Source organism: Anolis sagrei, chromosome 9 (assembly GCF_037176765.1).
Source record: "Anolis sagrei isolate rAnoSag1 chromosome 9, rAnoSag1.mat, whole genome shotgun sequence".
NCBI lineage: Eukaryota > Metazoa > Chordata > Lepidosauria > Squamata > Dactyloidae > Anolis > Anolis sagrei.
The window spans coordinates 30,065,974-30,091,035 of record NC_090029.1 but is presented as its reverse complement, the minus strand read 5'-3'; the positions used below and the strand labels follow the sequence as shown (position 1 = coordinate 30,091,035).

The 25,062-nt window shown below is 43.6% G+C and overlaps 1 protein-coding gene across 1 annotated transcript in view; it reads right to left on the bottom strand.

Moving 5' to 3' along the window:
* Positions 1-299: 299 nt before the first annotated feature.
* Positions 300-25,062, bottom strand: part of LOC132762363 (tropomodulin-3-like) — a 68,523-nt gene continuing 43,760 nt past the window's right edge. Inside the window, exons 4-10 of the mRNA XM_067471406.1 lie at positions 20,957-21,079; positions 18,281-18,370; positions 17,489-17,619; positions 17,236-17,343; positions 14,997-15,140; positions 11,554-11,698; positions 300-4,824 (exon numbers count right to left, since the gene is read on the bottom strand). Of these exons, the coding sequence (XP_067327507.1) occupies positions 4,790-4,824; positions 11,554-11,698; positions 14,997-15,140; positions 17,236-17,343; positions 17,489-17,619; positions 18,281-18,370; positions 20,957-21,079 (776 nt within the window). The 3' untranslated portion in view covers positions 300-4,789. The remainder of the gene's footprint in view (positions 4,825-11,553; positions 11,699-14,996; positions 15,141-17,235; positions 17,344-17,488; positions 17,620-18,280; positions 18,371-20,956; positions 21,080-25,062) is intronic.

The following is a 25,062-nucleotide window of genomic DNA, read 5'->3' as shown; positions in this document are numbered from 1 at the left end:
TCCAGTATTTTCTCTTGGTCATGGAAGCTCTAAAACTCTAGGTCAGTGCCCACCAAACCCTTCTAGTATTTTCTGTTGGTCATGGGAGTTCTGTGTGCTAAAATTGTTTCAATTCCATCATTGGTGGAGTTCAGAATGCTCTTTGATTGTAGGTGAACTATGAATCCCAGCAACTACAACTCCCAAATGACAAAAATCAACTCTCAAATGCCAGATTTGGTCCAGCGGATGAAAATACATCTTGCATATCAGGTATCTATATTACGACTTGTAAGAATAGCAAAATTACAGTAATGAAGTAGCAACAAAAATAATTTTATGATTGGGGGTCACCACAATATGAGGAATGGTATTAAGGGGTCGCGGCATTAGGAAGGTTGAGAACCACTGATATACATAAACAGAACATGCAATTGTTTGGGCATCCTTGTCACCAAAGAGGGAAACAATGAGGTATAGTGGTTTGAACATGCTTTGTGTTCAAATCTCTATTCGGCTACGAAATCCACTGAGTAACCTTGGCAAGTCACACGCTCTCAGCCGCAAAAGGCAATGTCAAGGCTCTTCTGAACCAATCTTGCTGAGAAACCCCTCTGATAGGTTGTTATAATACTTGAAGGCACACGACAACGTTTTGCAGAATTCTTCCATGGCAAAATGAGTTTCCTTGCATTAGTTTGTTGTGTTATGGGGCAAAGTGATGGGGATGATGGGTGCCTGCTTCTCCTAAGACACAGTTGGTAGTTTTGGGACGGTAGCGACCAATCCAGAAGGACCTCTGGTTTTAGATGCAATTAAATGCATCTAAACGGAGGATAATACCTCGATCAACGTTTTGGGCAATATCTCCCATGAAACCCAGACAGTAATTATTGAAACGGTCACCCCAAACATTTCGAAAGTACAGGATCATGGTTGGGAATGAATGACTACTGTCCTACCACTCCCATCAACTCTTAACATCAGCTAGACTGACTAGTACTGATGGGATTTGTAGTCCAAGAGCATCCCAAAGACCGCATGTTCCCCATTCTTAGGCTGCAAGACGGCAGAACTTGCCCCAGGGATGGGCATTTAGAAGTTGTTGGACTGTAAAACCCAACATTTTGCAATATTTGCTATACTGGGTTGTGAGTTTTCCGGGCTGCGTGGCCGCGTTCCAGAAGCATTCTCTCCTGACGTTTGGCCACATAGCAACCCAGTGATTCCGGCCATGAATGCCTTCAACAACACATTTGCTATTCTGCTTATAGCAGGCATGGGCAAAAGTTGGTCCTCCTGGGGTTTTGGACTACAACTCCCACAATTCCTAACAGCCTACCGGCTGTTAGGAATTGTGGGAGTTGTAGTCCAAAACCCCAGGAGGACCAACTTTTGCCCATACCTGGCTTATAGGGTGGTTGCGATTTGCAGCACAAAGCATCTAGAAGGCTGCACAATTCAATCTTTAACTCAAACTTTTCATACTGGGAAGTAGAACACCAACAGAATGGGTTGACTGGACAAACATCCCTCCATAACAAAACAGATAATAATAAATATCTACGAATGGCTTGTGTTTTCCCTTCCTCTGGTAATTTTGAGCTTATATTAGGCATGCAAGAAATTATAATATTATTATCCGATGGCTACATATAGAACTAACACCCTTGGATCCCAAAGTTGCCACCCAAGCTGCATGAAATAGGAAAAATCACAGATACATGGATTCCCCCATGCTTGGTTTCCAACAGTGTGACACAGTTCAAGCATCTCTCATGCTTTGGTTTTAGTTAGTTTTAGCACCGGCTGACCACAAGACACTCCTGCCCATCCACGGTAATCAGAGAGAAGAAAAGGCACTGTTTGGACTACAATTCCCAGAACTGCTTATCTAGGGGATGCTGAACGATTTTTCCAAGCTTTGCAGTTATGGTTTCAATTTGGAACACATAAAAGCCCCCCATCACAGGACGACAGTCTAATTAGTTTCGTTTTAAGGTAGTTTTGAGTTGTATCCGTTCAGGGCTACTATCGGTGGAATGGAAGAGGAAATTTATGGTGATTTCTTCTGCAATCTATGATAAGTAAAGGTTTCCCCTTGACATTAGGTCTAGTCGGGAGTGATGCTCATCTCCATTTCTAAGTGAAGAGCCGGCATTGACCATAAACACCTCCATGGTCATGTGGCCGGCATGACTGCATGGAGTGCCATTACCTTCCCCCGGAGGGGTACCTATTGATCTACTCACACTTGCATGTTTTCGAACTGCTAGGCTGGCAGAAGCTGGGGCTAACAGTGGGAGTTCATGCTGCTCCCCGGATTTGAACCAACACCTCCATGGTCATGTAGCCGGCATGACTGCATGGAGCGCCATTACCTTCCCCCAGAGCGGTACCTATTGATTTACTCACACTTGCATGTTTTCGAACTGCTAGGCTGGCAGAAGCTGGGGCTAACAGTGGGAGCTCATGCCGCTCCCTGGATTTGAACCTGCGACCTTTCGGTCAGCAAGTTCAGCAGCTCAGCGGTTTAACCCACTGCTAAAAAGGTAAAAGTGAAGGTTTCCCCTTGACATTAAGTCTAGTCAATTCCGACTCTGGTGGGTGGTGCTCATCTCCATTTCGAAGCGAAGAGCCAGCATTGACCATAGACACCTCCACGGTCATGTGGCCGGCATGACTGCATAGAGTGCTATTACCTTCCCCTGGAGCGGTACCTATAGTTCTACTCATGCTTGCATGTTTTCAAACTGCTAGGTTGGCAGAAGCTGAGGCTAACAGCAGGGGCTCACCCCTGCCCTGTGGATTCGAACCACCAACCTTTCTGATCAGCAAGTTCAGCAGCTCAGCTATTTAATCAGCTACGCCACCGCGGCCCCAATCTATGATACGAGACCTAAAACTGCTCCAACCATTTGGAGCAAATTTGGGAAGGTTGTGGGTATATAGAAGTGAGTAGGAGAAGGCTGCCTTAAACAATTCCTCCCTGATCTGTTCCATCAAGCTAACTCACCAGCATTGGATTCAAGTTTGTATGAGGGTTGAATGAAAAGTAATGCTTCCACCTGCGTAACTCCTCAACAGATGGTAGTACTGGTATACCGCAGGTAGTGGCTTGTTCAGTAGACTCTCCTCTACAGTTCCATTTTGGCTGGAAGCCTTAGCATTAAATGGTAGTGTTGTTAAAGTGCGAAGTATGGAACCCTGCGCAGACGGTCCGTCAATGCGACTTAAGCAACGTGCAGTCGTTGAATTCTTGACAGCAGAAGGTGTCACCCCAGAGGAGATGCATCAGGGAATGCAAGCTGCTTATGGTGATTGTGTTGATGTGAGTACTGTGCGTTGTTGGGAGAGTAAGTTTAAAGTCATGCATCTGACTTGCATGACAAACAAAGAGTTGGACGTCCTGTGACAGCAATAACCGAGTTTCACAAGCAAAAGGTTGACAGATTGATTCAAGAGATCATCGTATCACTCAGAGATAAATTGTGGGAGTTGAAGTCCAAAACACCTGGAGGGACGAAGTTTGCCCATGGCTGGAACAGGGTGGGCAGACCAGGAGGGAGGGGGTTCTCCCCGAGCCCCTCCCTGCCATTTCCTTCCCAGAAATCCTAACAGCTTTTTTTTTTGTCATGTCAGAAGCGACTTGAGAAACTGCAAGTCGCTCCTGTTGTGAGAGAATTGGCCGTCTGCAAGGACGTTGCCCAGGGGACGCCCAGATGATTTTTTATTTTTTTTATCATCCTTGTGGGAGGCTTCTCTCATGTCCCCGCATGAGGAGCTGGAGCTGATAGAGGGAGCTCATCTGCCTCTCCCTGGATTCAAACCTGAGACCTGTCAGGTCTTCAGTCCTGCCAGCACAGGGATTTAACCCACTGCGCCACCGGGGGCTCCATAACAGCTAGTAGTAAACTTATATTATGTCAATTTGCTTTATTTATTTTATTTTGCAACTGTATGCATTTTATTCTGATGTAGTTTTGTTGTCTGCATTTTGTATTTTATTTTGCTGCATTGCACCTTTGGGCTTGGCCTCATTTTAGCCACCCCGAGTCCCCTTAGGTGAACTACAGCTCCCAAACTCAAGGTCAATGCCTATCAAACCCTTCCAGTATTTTCTGTTGGTCACGAGAGTTATGTGTGCCAAGTCTGGTTCAATTGCATCGTTGGTGGAGTTCAGAATGCTCTTTGAATTTAAATGAACTATACATCCCAGCAAATACAACTCCCAAATGACAAAATCAATCCCACCAGTATTCAAATTTGGGTCTATTGGGTATTTGTGCCAAATTTGGTCCAGTGAATGAAAATACATGCTGCATATCAGATATTTACATTATGATTCATGAAGTTATGAAGTCGCAACAAAAATAATGTTGTGGTTGGGGGTCACCACAACATGAGGAACTGCATTAAGGGGTCGCGGCATTAGGAAGGTCGAGAACCAATAGTTTAGATCAATTTGCTCGCTGACTGCATGTGATACAGATTTCAGCATTGGTGCTTATCTTTCTGGAAGGCATCTTCCCCAAGTTTGGAAAGAAAAGGGTTTTTTCAAGAAATAATCTTGGCCGGATGGGGGTCAAAAGATATTCAGGCATTGGATATCATATATAACAATAGAACATTACCACATAAAGTCCCAAGGACACAAAAGGAGGAAACAAACAAAGAGGAATGGCAATTCCAGTCTTTTCCCTTCTACCCAGGTAAGAAGAAATCTTGGGGTGGTGGAAGCCCAAGCGAAGCAGATGTGGTCGGGGAGCTCCGCGTCCTCTGCGTTTTGCACATCTGGCGGCAGGAAGATTTACGGATGGTCTCCTTCCACTCTCCTCTTGCGAACTGCGCAGAAATGGGGAAAACAACAACAGAAAACACTGGTTGGTTTTACCCTGTTTCATTCAATTACGAGAAGGATGTCTCACAACACTCAAAAGCAAGAAGGAAAAACTGCAGCGGCAGACATAAAAGGGGTGCAGTCACTGTTGGAGATGGCAACCTCTCAAAGTGATGTTTGTCTATATTGTGATGTTTGTCTGTTATGTCAGCTTCTCTGGCTGCCGGTCTACTTCCAAGCACAATTCAAAGTGCTGGTCTTGACCTGTAAAGACATATACAGCTTCACCCCAGCTTACTTGTCAGAACGTATCTCCCTCTACGTCCAACGTTCAACCACTACGTCTCCTCTACGTCTCCCTCTACATCAGTGTTTCTCAACCTGGGGGTCGGACCCCTGAGGGGGTCACAAGGGGGTGTCAGAGGGGTCGCCAAAGACCATCAGAAAACACAGTATTTCCTGATGGTCATGGGGATTCCATGTGGTAAGTTTGAGCCAATTCTATCGTTGGTGGAGTTCAGAATGTTCTTTGATTGTAATGAACTATAAATCCCAGCAACTAGAACTCCCAAATGGCAAGATCTATTTTCCCCAGACTCCACCAGTGTTCACATTTGGACATATTGAGTATTCGTGCCAAGTTTGGTCCAGATCCACCATTGCATGAGTCCACAGTGCTATCTAGATATAGGTGAACTACAACTCCCAAACTCAAGATCAATGCCCATCAAACCCTTCCGGTGATTTCCATTGGTCATGGGAGCCAAGTTTGGTTCAAATCCATCGCTGGTGGAGTTCAGAATGCTCTTTAATTAGAAGTGAACTATAACTCCCAGCAACTACAACTCCCAAATTACAAACTCAATCCTCCCCCAACCCCACCAATATTCAAATTTGGGTGTATTGGGTATTTGCGCCCAGTTTGGTCCAGTGAACGAAAATGCATCCTGTATATCAGATATTTACATTATGATGTATAACAGTAGTAAAATTACTGTTATGAAGTAGCAATGAAAACAATATTATGGTTGGGGGTCACCACAACATGAGGGACTGTATTAAGGGGTCACGGCATTCGCAAGGTTGAGAACCACTGCTCTACATCCAATGTCCAACCCCGCAGTTTGAGATCGTCCGGGGAGGCTCTGCTCTCGCAGCTTCGCAAATTCGTTTGGTGGGAACGAGAGACAGGGCCTTCTCGGCTGTGGCCCCCGGCCTATGGAACTCGCTCCCCAGCGAGATCAGGTCAGCTTCTTCCCTCCTATCTTTCAGTACAAAACTGAAATCATGGTTCTGGGACCAGGTCTTTTGGACAACAGACATAGCAGCACTTGGTTATGGAACGGAACTGGAATGGCTTATGGTTTTGACAAAATTATGGAATTGAACTGGGCTGGCTTCATGGTGTTGACAAATGTTTAACTGCTTTTTAACCTAATGATTTATTTATTTTTTTAAACTATTGATAGGTTCATACTTACAAAGCCCTGAACGGTTTGGGACCCGCCTAACTACGTGACCGCATTTCTGTATACGAACCCACCCGATCTCTTTGTTCATCGCCCTGCTCTCGCTCCCGCCCCCTTCGCAGGCGCGATTGGTGGGGACGAGGCAGAGGGCCTTCTCTAGGGTGGCCCCCGACTCTGGAACTTGGCAGTGGCTGGGAGGGCCTTCACACAATTAAGACTCGTGCGCCAGCTGCGACTGTACCTCGTGAAGTCTGATCTAGCCAGGGTGGTCCATGCCTTAGTCACCTCCAGATTGGATTACTGTAATGCACTCTACATGGGGCAGCCCTTGAAGATGACCCGGAAATTTCAATTGGTACAACGGGCGGCAGCCAGGCTACTAACTGGAGCGACTTACAGGGAGAGGTCAACCCTCCTGTTTAAGGAGCTCCATTGGCTGCCATTCATTTTCCGGTCCCAAATCTTACCTACAAAGCCCTGAATGGTTTGGGACCCGCCTACCTGCGTGACCGCATTTCTGTGTTCGAACCCACACAATCTCTTCGTTCATCTGGAGAGGCCCTACTCACGCTCCCACCTCCATCACAGGCGCGATTGGTGAGGATGAGGGCCTTCTCTATGGTGCCCCCCTGACTCTGGAACTCTCTACCTAAAGATATCAGACAAGCCCCCACTTTGGCAGTCTTTAGGAGGAGCTTGAAAACGTGGCTGTTCCAATGTGCCTTCCCTAAATGAAGGAAATAATGCCCGATCTGACCAACTTCCTTGTATACATCCTCTGAAGCACTTTATCTATCCGTTGGATTGACCCCCATATCTCTCTTTAAACCCCCCATGCCTCGATAAACGAGTAAGTGGAGTGTCTGTATATATACTTACAGACTTGATGTAACAAATTGTTCTACTGGATATTGGTTCTACTGGATATTGTTTGGACTGGAGGTCTCTTCCAACTCTAGGATTCAATGTGAGTTCTGTGCCTTAATTCTTACCTAAGAAGGAAACTTCCCCTTCACTCAAAAACTGTTCACTACAAAGGGACTGCTGCGTTGGCAGAAGCTGGGGCTAACAGTGGGAGCTCACCCCATTCTGCGGATTCGAACCGCCGACTTTCCAGTCAGCGCGTTCAGCAGCTTAGCGGTTTAACCCGCTGCACCACCATGGTCCCTATTTTCTCTACTAAACCTGACTTTTGAATTGATCTCATGTTCTATCTCTGAATGGTGAAAGGACCAAGGCAGAGACATCTCCAGCTCATCCCCTGTTTGGGTATCAGCCAGCACGTCAACGACTAAAATCTAGACATAGTTTTCTAAGATCTACAGAGACACTCGCTGCAACACCTCAGCAAGCGAGAGTCCAAAAGTGGCAGGCTCAAACCCAGCACCTCAATCAATGGCTGATACCAAATGAGAGACTCCCTCCTGGGCACACAGAAGACTGGGCAACTTGGAAGGCACTGAACAGACTGCGCTCTGGCACCACGAGATGCAGAGCCAACCTCAAGAAATGGGGCCACAAAGTGGAATCCTCGACATGCGAGTGCGGAGAAGAGCAAACCACTGACCACCTGCTGCAATGCAACCTGAGCCCTGCCACATGCACAATGGAGGACCTTCTCACAGCAACACCAGAAGCACTCCAAGGGGCGAGATACTGGTCAAAGGACATTTAACCAACTACCAAACTCACAAGTTTTGTATTTGTCTGTTTGTTTGCTTTGTTCTGTTAGAAATGTAATATAATGGACTGGTTGCTCTGACACGACAAATAAAAAAATCTCTGAATGGTTAGTGATGTTCAGCTACTCATGCAGTTTGAATGAAAGGCAGCCCAAGCTGGTGGTGAACAAAACAGACGTGCAAAAGAGTGCGACACAAGCAGGGAGTACACAGATCTGCAGGAGACACAGATAGAGATGTATGACCTGTGCGGTTCTAAAAGCGATTTCTCTTGCTGCGGTGCTCAGAACCCAAGCAGGCCTTTGCAATAACCCACATCAGAAGTGTCAGGACGGAAGAGGTGAAAAGGCAGTATTTGCAGAAATGTTTACGGCTAGGAAAGCAAGAAAAAAGGCAAGACGTCAATAGCAAGTCAAAGGAAGATTTCCCAGCAATGGAATATCAAAAGAAGGAATGTGTGGGCAATGGGGCAGAGGTGTGAAATGAACAAAGATAAGTAAAGGTAAAGGTTTCCCCTTGATGTTAAGTCTAGTTGAGTCCGACTCTAGGGGTTGGTGCTCATCTCCCTTTCTAAGCCAAAGAGCCAGCGCTGTCCGTAGACTCCTCCAGACCTAGATACATGAGCCAGCATGACTGCATAGAGCGCTGTTTGGCGACAGTTTGTTTATTTATTTACGGCATTTCTATGCCGCCCTTCTCACCCCGAAGGGGACTCAGAGTGGCTTACAAAACATATATACATACAATATATTATATTATTAGCTGAGGGAAGCTTTTTCAACCTAAAAAGGGGGCTGAAAAACTAGGCTTCTACTTGAGTATATACAGTATATAATATAATGTAATAAAATATATGTATATTATATATACATATAATATTTATTACATTATAATGTAATACAATATAATACTACTAATAATAATACAATATTATAATTATATATTTTATATTACATGTAATATTACTAATAATATTACAGTATAATGGTGTAGCACAATACAGTAATATATAATACTGATATTGTACTATGCTAATAACATAATATATTGTATGTATGTATATATATCTTGTAAGCTGCTCTGAGTCCCCTTCGGGGTGAGAAGGGCGATATATACTACTACTAATAATAATATTAATAATAATAATAATAATAATAATAATAATAATATGTGTGTGTATATATTATAATATGATAATTATATATTTTATATTACACTAGCTTGGGAACCCGGCGCTGCCCGGGTTATTAGAGAAAGTGGGTAATGGCGGTCCTGTATGCCAAGTTTGGTCTTTATTGGTCATTGGATGACGGTTGCATTGTTTTCAGGAAGTGAGTGAAGGTACTTGAAGTCCCATCATCCATTGTCCGTCCTCCTCCAAACAGCATCGGGATGTAGAGTGGGTCAAGGTGGCTCTGTGTGCCAAGTTTGGTCTTGATCGGACATTAGTAAGGGTTGCAGCAGTCTTGGGAAGGGAGTGGAGGGAGTGGAGGTACTTGAAGTCCCATCATCCATGGTCTGTCCTCCTCGAAAGTGCACCAGGATGGAGAGAGGGTCATGGGGGCTCTGTGTGCTAAGTTTGGTCTTGATCAGTCATTGGATGAGGGTCACAGCAGTCTCAGAGAGTGAGTTAAGGTACTGCAAGTCCCATCATCCATAGTCTCTCTCAAACATCACCAGAATGTTGAGTTGGCCATGGGGGCTCTCTGCGCCAAGTTTGGTCTTTATTGGTATTTGGATGAATGTCACTGTTGTTTCAGGAAGTGAGTGAAGGTACTGCAAGTCCCATCATCCATTGTCCGTACTCCTCCAAACAGCACCAGGATGATTGGACATTAGTAAGGGTTGCAGCAGGCTTGGGAAGGGAGTGGAGGTACTTGAAGTCCCATCATCCATGGTCTGTCCTCCTCGAAAGTGCACCAGGATGTAGAGTGGGTCATGGGGGCTCTGTGTGCTAAGTTTGGTCTTGATCAGTCATTGGAGTAGGGTCACAGTGGTTTCAGTAAGTGAGTAAACATACTGCAAGTCCCATAATCCATGGTCAACCCTCCTCCAAAACTGCAGCAGGATGTAGAGTGGGTCATGGGGGCTCTGTGTGCCAAGTTTGGTCTAGATTGGTCATTAATGAGGGTTGCAACAATCTTGGGAAAGGAGTGGAGGTACTTGAAGTCCCATCATCCATGGTCTGTCCTCCTAGAAAGTGCACCAGGATGTAGAGTGGGTCATGAGACTCTGTGTGCCAAGTTTGCTCTTGATCAGTCATTGGCGAGGGTCTCGGTCCCAAGGAGTGAGTGCAGTGACTGCAAGTCCCATCATGCATTGACAAATTCTTCCAAACCGCACCAGGATGTAGAATGGGTCATGCAGGCTCTCTGTGTAAATTGTGGTCCTGACCCATCATTGTTGGCAGTTGTAATGGTCGTAGGAAGGGAGTGCAGGTATTGCAAGCCCCATCATCCATGGTGCATCCTCCTCCAAACTGCACCAGGATGTAGAGTGCATCATGGAGACTCAGTGTGCCAAGTTTGATCTTTATCGCTAATTGGATGAGGGTTGCAGTGCTCTCAAGGATTGAGCAAAGGTACTGCAAGTCCCATAATCCATGGTCCATCCCCAGCCAAACCACACCAGGACGTAAAGTGGGTCATGAGAGGTCTATGTGCCAAGTGTGGTCCTGATCAGTCATTGGATGAGGTTAACAGCGGTCTCAGAATGTGAGTGATGGTATTGCAAGTCCCATCATCCATGGTTCATCCTCCTCCAAACTGCAGTAAGATGTCGAGTGGGTCTTGTGTGCTCTGTTTGCAAAGTGTGGTCTGTATTGGTAATTTTCTGACAGAGCCCCTGGCCTTTCCTTTCCTCTCTTTCTCATCTCGGAATCTTGGAATTGAGGCTGGCCAATCAGAGACCATATGCAAATTTCCTTCTGTTATGTCCCTGTTACTGTCATGAACCCTTTTCTCCACCAGGGGCTCCGTTGAAGCAGGCCAATCAGGGATCATATGCAAATAGCACCACAGCAGCAGCCAGTCAGAATCTTGGAACTTTCAGGCTGGCCAATCAGAAAGCCGGCACATACACCGCCACACATCCGCCGCATACAAGTTTTGACTTTTATTATATATATAGATATAATATTACTAATAATATTACAATATAATGGTATAGTACGATATAGTAATATATAATGCTGATATTGTATTATGCTAATAATATAATATATTGTATGTATATATAGCTTGTAAGTCCCTTTTGGGGTGAGCAGGGCGGCATATAAATGTTGCAAATAAATAAATAAATTATAGCAGGGCTACCATTCAAATTGTGAAATCGTAGAATTATAGAGATGGGAGGGCCTACAAATGCCATCTAGTCCCGCTTCTCCCCATGTGGTAATGAATACACAGCACCTCCTAACAGATGCCCATCCAACCTCTGTTTGAAGACCTCCAAAACTGGAAGGATCCACCACCCTCCAAGGATGACAGTATTACAGTATTGTAAGAGGACTCTTTATGCAAAGCAACATTAGCCAGACTTAGTATAATAATACCTATTTCTTCTATAGAAGGGAAAACCGTACCTAGATCGTTATTTTTCGTGATGGCGTTGGCTGCTCTTGTCCGTGGTCCCTGCTGCGTGAAGTGATACCCAAACTTAAGGATCTTGGTGTTTTCCTCAAGCATCTTTGCGATCTCCATTTCCGTCGGGGTCCCCAGCTGCTGCCTCTGTTAGGATCAGCAAACATGAGAAGTCAGTCAACACTAGTATTGGAGAGAAGAGTTGCTCAAAGGAAGGCTGCCAGCAATTTAGGAATGGGTTGCTGTGAATTTTCCAGGCTGTATGGCTATGTTCCAGAAGCACTCTCTCCTGACGTTTCGCCCACATCTAGCACTTGAGAGGTCTGAGATCTCACAACCTCTGAGGATGCCTGCCATAGATGTGGGTGAAACGCCAAGAGAGAATGCTTCTGGAACATAGCCACACGGCCCAGAAAACTCACAACAACCCAGTGATTCTGGCCATGAAAGCCTTCGACAACACAGTTTAGGAATGGTTTATTTCAGTGTTTCTCAACCTGGGGGTCGGGACCCCTGAGGGGGTCATGAGGGGGTGTCAAACGGGTCGCCAAAGACCATCAAAAAACATAGTATTTTCTGGTGGTCATTGGGATTCTGTGTGGGAAGTTTGACCCAATTCTATTGTTGGTCGAGTTCAGAATGCTCTTTGATTGTATGTGAACTATAAATCCCAGCAACTACAACTCCCAAATGTCTAGGTGTATTTTCCCTAGACTCTACCAGGGTTCACATTTGGGCATACTGAGTATTTGTGCCAAGTTTGGTCCAGATCCATCCTTGTTTGAGTCCACGGTGCTCCTCTGGATATAAGTGAACTACAACTCCCAAACTCAAGGTCAATGCCTACAAAACCCTTCCAGTGTTTTCTGTTGGTCATGGGAGTTCTTTGTGCCAAGTTCGGTTTAAATCCATCGCTGGTGGAGTTCAGAATGTTTTTTGATTATAGGTGAACTATAAATCCCAACAACTACAACTCCCAAATGACAAAATCAATCCTCCTCCAACTCCACTAGCATTCACATTTGGGCATATTGAGTATTTGTGCTCAATTTAGTCCACTGAATGAAAATATATCCTGCATATCAGATATTTACATTACGATTTATAACCGTACTAAAATGACAGGTATCAAGTAGCAACGAAAACAATATTATGGTTGGGGGTCACCACAACATATGGAACGGCATTAAGGGGTCACGGCATTAGCAAGGTTGAGAACCACTGGTTTATTTAATTTGGGCAATTTATTTATTTATTTACGATATTTATATGCCGCCCTTCTCACCCCAAAGAGGACTCAGAGTGGCTTACAAGATATATATACATACAATATATTATATTATTAGCATAGTACAATAATACTATATTATTGTAGCATAGTACAATAATAATATATTATATTATTAGCATAGTACAATACTATATTACTATATTGTACGATACCATCATATTGTAATATTATTAGTAATATTACATGCAATATAAAATATGTAATTATAATATTGCATTATTATTATTAGTATTGTATTACATTATAATATTATAAATATTATATGTATATACAATATATTATATTATTAGTAAAGCACATGTCATATCAACACATATACATAAACTGGGCCACAGCAACACATGGCAGGGGATGGCTAGTTGTTGTTGTTGTTATTATTATTATTATTATTATTATTATTATTCAGACGTATGATTCATTTTGTTGAATTTGGGCTGGGAAGGCATTGCTGCAGCAGTCCTTGGATTTATTGAAAGAATTGAGGAAGAAAAATGGGAAAATAGGTTTGAAGAGAATCTCCTTGTCAACATTTTCTGAAAAAAAAAATGTTTGATACAATTCAGAAAATGTTGTCGAAGGCTTCCATGGCCAGAAATCACTGGGTTGTTGTGAGTTTTTCAGGCTGTATGGCCATGTTCCAGAAGCATTCTCTCCTGACATTTCCCTTACATCCATGGCAGGAATGCTCAGAGGTTGTGAGGTCTGTTGTGAGTTTCCAACAGACCTCACAACCTCTGAGGATGCCTGCCATAAAAGTGGGTGAAGTGTCAGGAGAGAATGCTTCTAGGATATGCCCTACAGTCTGGAAGACTCACAGCAACCCAAATTTTGTTTTGTTTCGACCTTGCATTCTTGATTATTCTTTCCATCCTTATGTACCTGTTGTCCCAGGACTTGCAATGTTTGGCTAAGTCAGCTTTTCTGATTGCAATTCTCAGAATTCCCACAAACAACATGGCCACTGGGACTCAAAATTCAAGGAAGTTATTTACTTTCAAGCTGCTTGATTCATTAAGATGGCAGGATAAACCTACCTGCAGATAATAGAAGCAAAAAAGCTTAGTGCTGGGCCTGAATGGGAGTTTGATTTGATTTGTGACTTTCCTAAGAAGCTTGGAAAATGCAGCAAACTTTTAAACTTAATTGCAGTGACAAATGTGCAACCACATTCCACCCATACTGGTCTTGGCAACCTGTCTTTAGATGGTTTATTTATTTATTTACTTTATTTATTTACTTTATTTGTATACCGCTGTTCTCACAGCGGTTAACAACAGTAGCAGCAAAAATTCAATGCTAACATCAACAAGATATTTAAAAACAATTAACACAATAACAATAATAACAAACAAGACAATTAACACCAATAACCACTCATTGGCGTCTCATAACTGAAAACATGATCCAAACTCGTCATCCGTTGTTCCGTTCCTATATTCATTGCACTGCCTATTCAAACGCCTGTTCAAATAACCAGGTTTTCTCTGAAATACCATTAGAGATGGAGCCGATCTAATGTCCGTGGGAAGGGCGTTCCACAGCCGAGGGGCCACCACCGAGAAGGCCCTGTCTCTCGTCCCCGCCAACTGTGCCTGTGTTGCAGGCGGGATCGAGAGCAGGGCCTCCCCGGAAGATCTCAAAGTCCTAGTGGGTTCGTAGGCAGAGATGCGATCGGATAGGTAACTTGGGCCGGAACTGTTTAGGGCTTTATAGGCCAATGCCAGCACTTTGAATTGTGCCTGGTAGCAAATTGGTAGCCAGTGGAGCTGGCGCAACAGAGGGGTTGTATGCTCCCTACGCGCCGCTCCTGTTAGTATCATGGCTGCCGAGCGTTGGACCAATTGAAGCAATTGAAGCCGTCTCCAAAGGCAACCCCACGTAGAGAGCGTTGCAGTAGTCTAAACGGGATGTAACCAGAACGTGGACTACCGTGGCCAAGTCAGACTTCCCAAGGTACGGGCGCAGCTGGCGCACAAGTTTTAACTGTGCAAATGCTCCCCTGGTCACCGCTGAAACCTGGAGATCCAGGCTCAGCGATGAGTCCAAGATCACACCCAAGCTGCAAACCTGCGTCTTCAGGGGGAGTGCAACCCCATCCAGCACAGGCTGTAACCCTATGCCTAGGGTTAATCTTAACTATGCAATTAAACTTACCTGGTTATCAATTTTGATCTCAGTGAGGGTTTCATTCTCTCGAAGCGCATCCACCAGCGCCAGGATCCCAGCGGAGGTGATGAAGTTGGACTCAACGTTGAGGCTCTTCAGTGTTTTGTTCGCCCTGAGCATGTCCGCAAAGGCCTTGGGAATACAAGCAGGATCAATGTTTTCAGAGGGTATGGAAATCTGAAAGGCAGCTGTGCCTGGACCAACTTAGACAAGCATCACAGGCAAGGAGGAGGACTTGCCAATAAAAGGCAAAAGCGAAAGCTGTTGGAGGATGCTTAAAAGTGTCCTAATTGAGACCTTCCCTTCCCTTGGCACCTTTCACCATCAATGAGTATTCGCTGATTTCTGGACACTAAATGTCCACCTACATTGTGGATCCCCCAGTGAGTTAAACCCTTATGCTGGCAGGACTGCTGACTGAAAGATTGGTGGTTCGAATCCGGAGAGCGGGGTGAGCTCCCATCTGTCAGCTCCAGCTTCCCATGTGGGGGACATGATAGAAGCCTCCCATAGGATGGTAAAACATCCAGGTGTCCCCAGGGCAATGTCCTTGCAGACGGCAATTCTCTCACACCAGAAGCGACTTGCAGTTTCTCAAGTTGCTCCTGACATGAAAAAAAAAATACACTATGGAATTAATCCACTCGCTAGATCCTTCCACACAAATCTATGGTCAACATCTGCTGGAAATAGGCCACGGAATCATCCTAGATATTCCTAGAGACAACATTTCCATCTAAATCACATCTAAGTTTAACCCACAGATGCAGAGGGTCAAATATTTATTTTATTTATTTAGCAATTTTGTATACCGGTCTTCTCACCTCATCGAGGGACTCAGGCCGGTTTCCAACAACAATATTACAAACAATCATTAAAACATTGTAATTCAAAGTACACTAAAACATTAAAATAGCAAGTACAGTCATAATTACAGTGGTCAGTCGTCATCCTAAAATCATTGTTCGTCATCATCCATCCATATCACAGGATCTTGACTCATTCGTTGAGTGCCTGTTTCCATAGCCAAGTTTTCACCTGTTTTCTGAACGTCAAGATAGAAGGGACAGTTCTAGTCTCCAGTGGAAGGAAGTTCCAGAGTCGAGGGGCCACCACCACCGAAAAGGCCCTGTCCCTGAACCCCACCAGACGCACTTGTGAGGCCGGTGGGACCGAGAGCAGGGCCCCTCCAGACGATCTTAGCAATCTTGATGGCTCATAGGGGAGAATATGTTCGGACAGGTAAACTGGGCCCGAGTCGTTTAGGGCTTTATAGGTTAACACCAGCACTTTGAATTGTGCTCGGAAGCTAATTGGCAGCCAGTGGAGCTGGTGCAACAGAGTGGTGTGCTCCCTGTACCCCGCTCCTGTTAGTAATCGTTGTACTAACTGAAGCTTCCGGGCAGTCTTCGGAGGCAAAACCACGTAGAGAGCATTGCAGTAATCTAGAAACCGCTGTTTCTAGCAGGATCTGCCTCCAAAGTTGGTCATGGACCGACTGGCACTGGAAATGCCTTTTAGGTCGTCAATTGGACGATACTCAATGGATTTCAAGCTGCTGTCCATTTTTCTTGCCACCCTGCCTTGACTCCCAACCATCTCTTACAATAAAGGTAAAGTTTTCCCCTTGACATTAAGTCTAGTCGTGTCCAACTCTGGGGGGTTGGCGCTCATCCTCAATTCGAAGATGAAGAGAAGGCATTGTCTGTAGACGCCTCCAAGGTCATGTGGCCAGCATGACTGCATGGAGCGGTGTTATCTTCCCGCAGAAGCGACAACTGTGATCTACTCGCATTTGCATGTTTTCGAACTGCTAGGTTGGCTCCCTGGTTTCAAACCGCCAACCCTTCGGTCACCAAGTTCAACAGCTCAGCGGTTTAACCCGCTGCGCCACCAGGCACAAGGGTTTAACCCGTTGCACCAATAAACATATACATTATTCACAAAATCCATCGTATCACTTGCAACCCGGTGGTGCAAGGGGTTAAACCCTTATGCTGGCAGGACTGAAGACTGACAGGTCACCGGTTTGAATCCGAGGAGAGCGTAGATGAGCTCCCTCTGTCAGCTCCAGCTCCCCATGCAGGGAGATGAGAGAAGCCTTCCACAAGGATGGGGAAACAATCAACCAAGGCAACGTCCTTGCAGACAGCCAATTCTCTCACACCAGAAGCGACTTGCAGTTTCTCAAGTCGCTCCTGACACGGGGAAAAAAACAACAACTTACAACCGCAACAGGGTCGTTGCTCCGCGTGGCCGCAAGACTGAAACTCTCCACGTGGGTGTTTCTCTCCAGTGCCTTGGCAAATTCTTTCAGCGTCGGAATTGGAATGTTCTTGAATTAAGACAAAAAAAGTCATTACTAATACTTCGTCATTATTATTTGCTCACATATTTAGTCCGCGGTGCTATAGCACTGCCCAATGTTTACTGGAACCAACTGGAATTGCTTTGGATAGGTTTTCCCTCTGGAGAGTTACCTTTATGTTGTTCAAGTTAACCTCGACAAGCCGAGGATCGTTCTCTTTGATCCTCTGCAAGCTCTGCTCCACGTTGGTTGGGTTTGGTGGCTCATCAAAGACAGGAACCATCTTTTCACCTTTGACTATATCTGAAGTAAGAGACAAAGAAGACAATTCACACAATTCTTAGATAAGCCGCTCCTCATAGGGCTTGTTCTCCAGACCTTTGATCATTTTAGTCACCCTCCTCTGGACACATTCCAGCTTGTCAATATCTCTCTTGAATTGTGGTGCCCAGGATTTGTGGAGGAGGAGGGTTCTTGGAACCACGTTTGGCCATTGGTAGACTTCTCTGCCATAGAAACATGTCGGCTATAACATCTTCTACAACTAGACTGGGGAATCAATGGCACGTAGACTACAACCTCCATCATCTTTGACCACTGAGGATGTTGGGAAGTGAAACCCAACAATATCTGGAAGGCTACAGAGTTTTTGGCCCAGTTCTGCAAGTGTTCATGCAGAGACGCCCATCCTATGGAAATAAATATATGTAAACCCACCAAGAAACACAACACAATTTTCCATGGCGAAGTTATCTAAACAAACACCAACGTTGCATTGTTGTTATGTGACTTTAAGTTGATTCTAACCTACGGCAACACTAAAATAGGACTTTCTGGGCAAGATGTTTTCCGATAGGATTTGCCCTTGCCATTTGCATCCCAAGCCTTCTCTATCGTTCAAGGAAGGCTCTCCTCCCAACGTAACCCACAGTGTTTCTTTTAGGCATCCAACGTGAGTACTCACTTGAGAAACCTTCGTTGCTGACTCCGTTGCTGCTTCCCACAATATCGCAGAACTGAGAGTTGCTTATCAAGTTGTGCATTCCAAGGATAGCTATCGAGAGAAAGGAAGCAGGGGGAAATCAGTTGCCTTTTCCAATGTGCCACCTCGATAAGACATAGCCCACATTTTTCCCCATAGCCCTAGCTCCTGCCAACCTAACAGTTCGAAAACATGCAAAGGTGAGTAGATGGATAGGTACCGCCTTGGCAGGAAGGCAAAAAGACACTCCATGCAGTCATGCTGGCCACACGACCAGGAGGTGTTTACAGACAACGCAGGCTCCTTGACTTGGAAATGGAGATGAGCACTACAGAGCCGGAAATGAAAGGAGAAGCCTTTGTCTTTGTTTGTGTATCTGTGTTACATTGTGTTCCATTGTGACAAGGCACTGAATGTTTGTCTGTGTCTGTTTATATGCGGTAATCAGCTCTGAGTCCCCTCGGGGAGAAGAGCGGAATATAAATATATTATTATTATTATTATTATTATTACTATTATTATTAAATTATAATCAGCTCTGAGTCCCCTCAGGAAGAAGGGTGCAATATAAATATGTATTATTATTAATAATAATATTATTATTATTAAATTATAATCAGCTCTGAGTCCCCTCAGGGGGAAGGGTGCAATATAAATATGTATTATTATTAATAATAATATTATTATTATTAAATTATAATCAGCTCTGAGTCCCCTCAGGAAGAAGGGTGCAATATAAATATGTATTATTATTAATAATAATATTATTATTATTAAATTATAATCAGCTCTGAGTCCCCTCAGGAAGAAGGGTGCAATATAAATATGTATTATTATTAATAATAATATTATTATTATTAAATTATAATCAGCTCTGAGTCCCCTCAGGGGGAAGGGTGCAATATAAATATGTATTATTATTAATAATAATATTATTATTATTAAATTATAATCAGCTCTGAGTCCCCTCAGGAAGAAGGGTGCAATATAAATATGTATTATTATTAATAATAATATTATTATTATTAAATTATAATCAGCTCTGAGTCCCCTCAGGGGGAAGGGTGCAATATAATAATAATAATTATTATTATTATTATTATGAAATTATAATCAACTCTGAGTCCCCTCAGGAAGAAGGGTGGAATACAATTTTATTATTATTATTATTATGAAATTATCAGTCCTGAGTCCCCTCAGGGAGAAGGGCGCAATATAAATTTATTATTATTATTATTATTATTATTATTATTATGAAATTATAATCAGCTCTGAGTCCCCTCAGGAAGAAGGGTGGAATATAAATATGTTGTTGTTCATTCGTTCAGTCGTCTCCGACTCTTCGTGACCTCATGGACCAGCCCACGCCAGAGCTCCCTGTCGGCCGTCACCACCCCCAGCTCCTTCAAGGTCAGTCCAATCACTTCAAGGATGCCATATACTAAATATACTATTATTATTATTATTATTGTTATTATTATTATTATTATTTATGAAATTATAATCAGCTCTGAGTCCCCGCGGGGAGAAGGGAGCAATATAAATATATTATTATTATTATTATTATTATTATTATTATTATTATTAAATTGTAATCAGCTCTGAGTTCCCTGGGAGAGAAGGGTGCAATATAAATATATTATTATTATTATTATTATTATGAAATTATAATCAGCTCTGAGTCTCCTCAGGGAGAAGGGCACAAGATAAATATATTATTATTATTATTATTATTATTATTATTGTGAAATTATAATCACCTCTGAGTCCCCTCAGGAAGAAGGGTGGAATATAAATATTTATTATTATTATTATTATTATCATTATTATTAAATTGTAATCAGCTCTGAGTTCCCTGGGAGAGAAGGGTGCAATATAAATTATTATTATTATTATTATTATTATTATTATTATTATTATGAAATTATCATCAGCTCTGAGTCCCCTCAGAAAGAAGGGTGGAATACAATTATTATTATTATTATTATTATTATTATTATTATTAAATTATCAGTCCTGAGTCCCCTCAGGGGGAAAGGCGCAATATAAATATATTATTATTATTATTATTATTATTATTATTATGAAATTATCATCAGCTCTGAGTCCCTTCAAGAAGAGCGAAATATTATTATTATTATTATTATTATTATTAATGAAATTATAATCAGCTCTGAGTCCCCTCAAGAAGAAGGGTGGAATACAAATATTATTATTATTATTATTATTATTATTATTATTATTATTATCATCAAATTATAATCAGCTCGGGGAGAAGGGTGCAATATTATTATTATTATTATTATTATTATTATTATTATTATGAAATTATAATCAGCTCTGAGTCCCCTTGGGGAGAAGGGCGCAATATAAATATATTATTATTATTATTATTATTATTATTATTATGTTATATTTTTAAACTAAAACTCCAGAAGTAATAGAATTACAGAATAATAAAGTTAGACGAGACCACATGGGCCATCCATTCCAACCCCTTGCCATGCAGGAAGAGCACAATCAAATCATACTGACAGATGGCCATCCAGCCTCTTTTTTAAAGCCTCCAAGGAAGGGGCTTCCAGCAAATCAACACGGTAGGCTTCTGCAATTTGCATATCGCATTTAAAGAGTGCTTCCCAGTTGCACACCACCAACCTGCCAGGTCACAAAGTTCTGTGTCGGTCGCACTTGTCAATGCTTCCTCCAGTTCCGGATCGAGAGTCACTTTTTCTTCCATGTACGTCTGTACTGGCTTCTGTTTGGGGGTAAAGACTTTCCCTGTTTAACAAAATAAACGAAGAAAGAAAAAGGAGAAACATTGGTGATGTCACAAGTCTGGGTATCTCAAGAGGGAAATGAAAGTTAGTTATTGTTTGAAGTGATAATTGGGTGTGACCGCAGGTGCATCTAGAACAGTCCTCCGGATCCCAGACTCTAGCATTATCATAATTTCCACACATCACAAAAAAACTGGACCCGACCTGCCTGCTAGTTAGATAAAATCTAGACTGTGTGGGCGCAGTTGAATGCTTAAAATTCAGCTTTAGGAGGAAGCGGATATTAATTTAGAGCAGCATTTATTTATTTATTTGTTTGTTTGTTTGTTTATTTACTATATTTATATACCGCCTTTCTCAGTCCGAAGGCAACTCAAGGCGGTTTACAACACAAAATATAGTTGAAAACATTAACATATACTATAAGCCATATAAAAGAGTAGAAACAATAAAAACACAAGTCCTCAGCGTCTCATTATTAAAATCATTTGCCAGTCGCATCGTTCAATCGTTCTGTGGATCTAAATTAGCCTGCTACACTGCATTTACAAAGCCTAGCTCAAACAGGTTTTGACTCTCTTTCGAAATGTTAGGAGGGAGGGGGCCGATCTGATATCCCTAGGGAGGGTGTGCTGGTACGGCTGTACCAGGAGCTCCAACTTTATTTTCTTTCTGTTATGTGTTTGCAGTCATAGGGCAGGCCTCCTGTCCATCATAATTAAGCTCTGGTTCCGCCCCTTGTTCAGGGCTCTGGGAGGGAAAGGAGCCATTTTTGGGCAGTCTCTCATAAGGAAGATAAACTATAGGACATAGACCAGCTCATCCCGTAGAAAAGCTTCTTTTCTCAAGAACATCCGGGGAAACAGAAACAGAAATTCCAGGGGAAAGGTCCCAAGGCTCTGGCGGAGAGCTCACAGCCTCTCAGCCTCACAGCAATCAGAGGGAAAACAGCCCTGAAGTTCTCAAAGAATTCTCTGAGGGGGGACAGCACTACAGATCCACAGAACTCCAGCTGAAATATCTACAAGCCTCGGCTAGTAGGTCTACTCGATACCCAGACGCATTTGGAATCGGTAGTAGGACCCACACCAATGAGGCGTAGAGAGTAAACAGCCTGGGAGAGGTTAAATAGGGTTTTTTCCTACAGAGAAAATACAGTTAATCAAAGTCAACTACCAGTCCATTGAGGACTAGACTAAGAAAGCCTTGAAATGTTGTTTGAGCCGATGTTTGTTCCATAATAAAGACTTTGTTGCATCATTAAAGACTCTAAAGACCATCACTTCAGAGAAATCCCTGAGAACCTCTCTTTGAGGTGCCCTGGCTTCCTGCTGGGCTTAAAGTATATGTCCTATAGAAAAGACAGCTGTTACAGGCCCAGCGCACGACAGAACAGAGGGCGTTCTATAGCTGAGGGGCCACCGCTGAGAAGGCCCTGACTCTCGTTCCCACCAATCGCATCTGCGAAGGAGGCTGGACCGAGAGCAGGGCCTCCCCAGATGATCTTAAGCTCCTAGCTGGTTCATAGGGAGAGATATGTTCAGACAGATAAGCTGGGCCGGAACCGTTTAGGGCTTTAAAGGCTAAAGCCAGCACTCTGAATTGTGCCCAGTAGCAAACTGGCAGCCAGTGGAGTTGGCGCAACAGAAGAGTTGTATGCTCCCTGAGTGCCGCTCCTGTTATTAACCCGGCTGCTGCCCGTTGGACCACTTAAAGCTTCCAAACAGTCTTCAAAGGCAATGGTTATCAACCTGGGGGTCTGGACCCCGGAGGGGGTTCAGCGGGGTGACCAAAGACCATCAAAACAACACATATTTCTGATGGTCTTAGGAACCCCTTTGGCAGAGAAGGCTGAAGATCTCTCCACCTGTCCTTCTCTTCCTTTTTGGAAACAGTCAGCAAATCCTCCCACCAAAAGCCCACCTTTTGGTGTGATTGGCCCGCCTCTCAGTTGGCCTCTCAGCCAAGGGGAGAGCTATTTCTGAGACCAAGTGGGGAGGGGAAAGCGCATGGCAGCGTGGTGTGCATGCGCAGGCAAGAGAGAGCACGCAAGGCTGTATCGAGGTTCACACCAGCTAGTCCCTTCAAGGCAGGGGGATAAGCGACCACACCACGTGGGACTGAGAGTGGGCCAGCAGCATCAGTATGAAGAGCAGCAGCAAAAGAAGAAGCTTAGGTAGTATGTCACACTATTTATTAGAGAAAAAGTTAGTCTTTCCTTTATTTTTTTTATTAATGTTCCCGTTAGAGAAAATGCATAAGGATGTGGGTGAACTAAAACTCCCAAAATGTGGGTCAATCCTCCCCAAATCCCACCAGTATTCACAGTTGGGTATATTGAGTATTTGTGCCAAGTTTGGTCCAGATCCATCCTAGCTTGAGTCTCTGGATGTAGGTGAACTACAACTCCAAAACTCAAGGTCAATGCCCACCAATCCCTTCCAGTATTTTCTGTTGGTCATGGGAGTTCTGTGTACCACGTTTGGTCCAATCCCATCGTTGGTGGAGTTCAGAATGGTCTTTGATTGTAGGGGAACTATAAATCCCACCAAGTACAACTTCCAAATGACAACATCAATGCCCCCCCCCCCGAACCCCACCACTATGTAGGCGAATTGGGTATTTGTGCCAAATGGATGTAGGTCAACTACAACTCCAAAACTCAAGGTCAATGCCCATCAAACCCTTCTAGCATTTTCAGTTGGTCATGCAAGTTCAGTATGTCAAGATTGGTTCAATTACATTGAGTTCAGAATGCTCTTTGATTGTGGGTGAACTATAAATCCCAGCAAGTACAACTTCCAAATGACAACATCAATGCCCCCCCCCCCCCGAACCCCACCACTATTCAAATGTAGGCGAATTGGGTATTTGTGCCAAATGGATGTAGGTCAACTACAACTCCAAAACTCAAGGTCAATGCCCACCAAACCCTTGTAGTATTTTCTGTTGGTCATGGGAGTTCTGTGTGCCAAGTTTGGTTCAATTCCATAATTTGTGGAGTTCAGAATGCTCTTTGATTGTAGGTGAACTATACATCCCAGCAAGTACAACTTCCAAATGACGACATCAATGCCCCCCCGCCAGCCCCACCATTATTCAAATTTAGGCTTTTTGGGTATTTGTGCCAAATGGATGTAGGTCAACTACAACTCCAAAACTCAAGGTCAACGCCCACCAAACTCTTCTAGTATTTTCTGTTGGGAGTTCTATATGTCAAGATTGGTTCAATTACATTGAGTTCAGAATTCTTTTTTATTGTAGGTGAACTATAAATCCCAGCAACTAATTGTGGGAGTTGAAGTGCAAAACACATGGACGGCTGAAGTTTGTCCATGCCTGTTCTATAAGATGGGAATGACTCAAAGCACAAACAACATCATAAAGTTTCCAAGCTCAAGTTATTTAGACATCAATTCTCTCTGGAACTCTGGTTGCTTCCTTTCGCCTTGTTCCATCTCTTTAGTGTCATTTCGCTTAGGAAAACATCAAATGATTAAAAACAGAATTGGCTTTGCAAAAAAGCCTCCTCTGAGACACTTTGCTCCAAGAGCATACAAGCCGTCGCCTCTCAACAACAACAACATGGCAAGCGGACAACTGGATACGAAGGTTTTTCCACAATCAACTGCCAGCCTCCGGCCTTTCACACTTCCTGCCCATTCATTTCCATGACTTAAACCTGGCACTGGGAGAGAAGCACACACTCAGCACAAGTGACCCAACTGACAAGGCCTTCTCTTACTCTTCGTTCCCACCTCCTCATCTTTTCCTCGGGCAATGTTTTCCCCCTTGAGATTAAGTCTAGTTGTGTCCGTCTCTGGGGGTTGGTGCTCAACTCCATTTCTAAGCCAAAGAGCCGGCGTTGTCCACAGACACGTCCAAGGTCATATGGCCGGCATGACTGCATGGAGCACCGTTACCTTCTTGCCGGAGCGGTACCTATTGATCTACTCACATTTGCATATTTTCAAACCAGCTTCT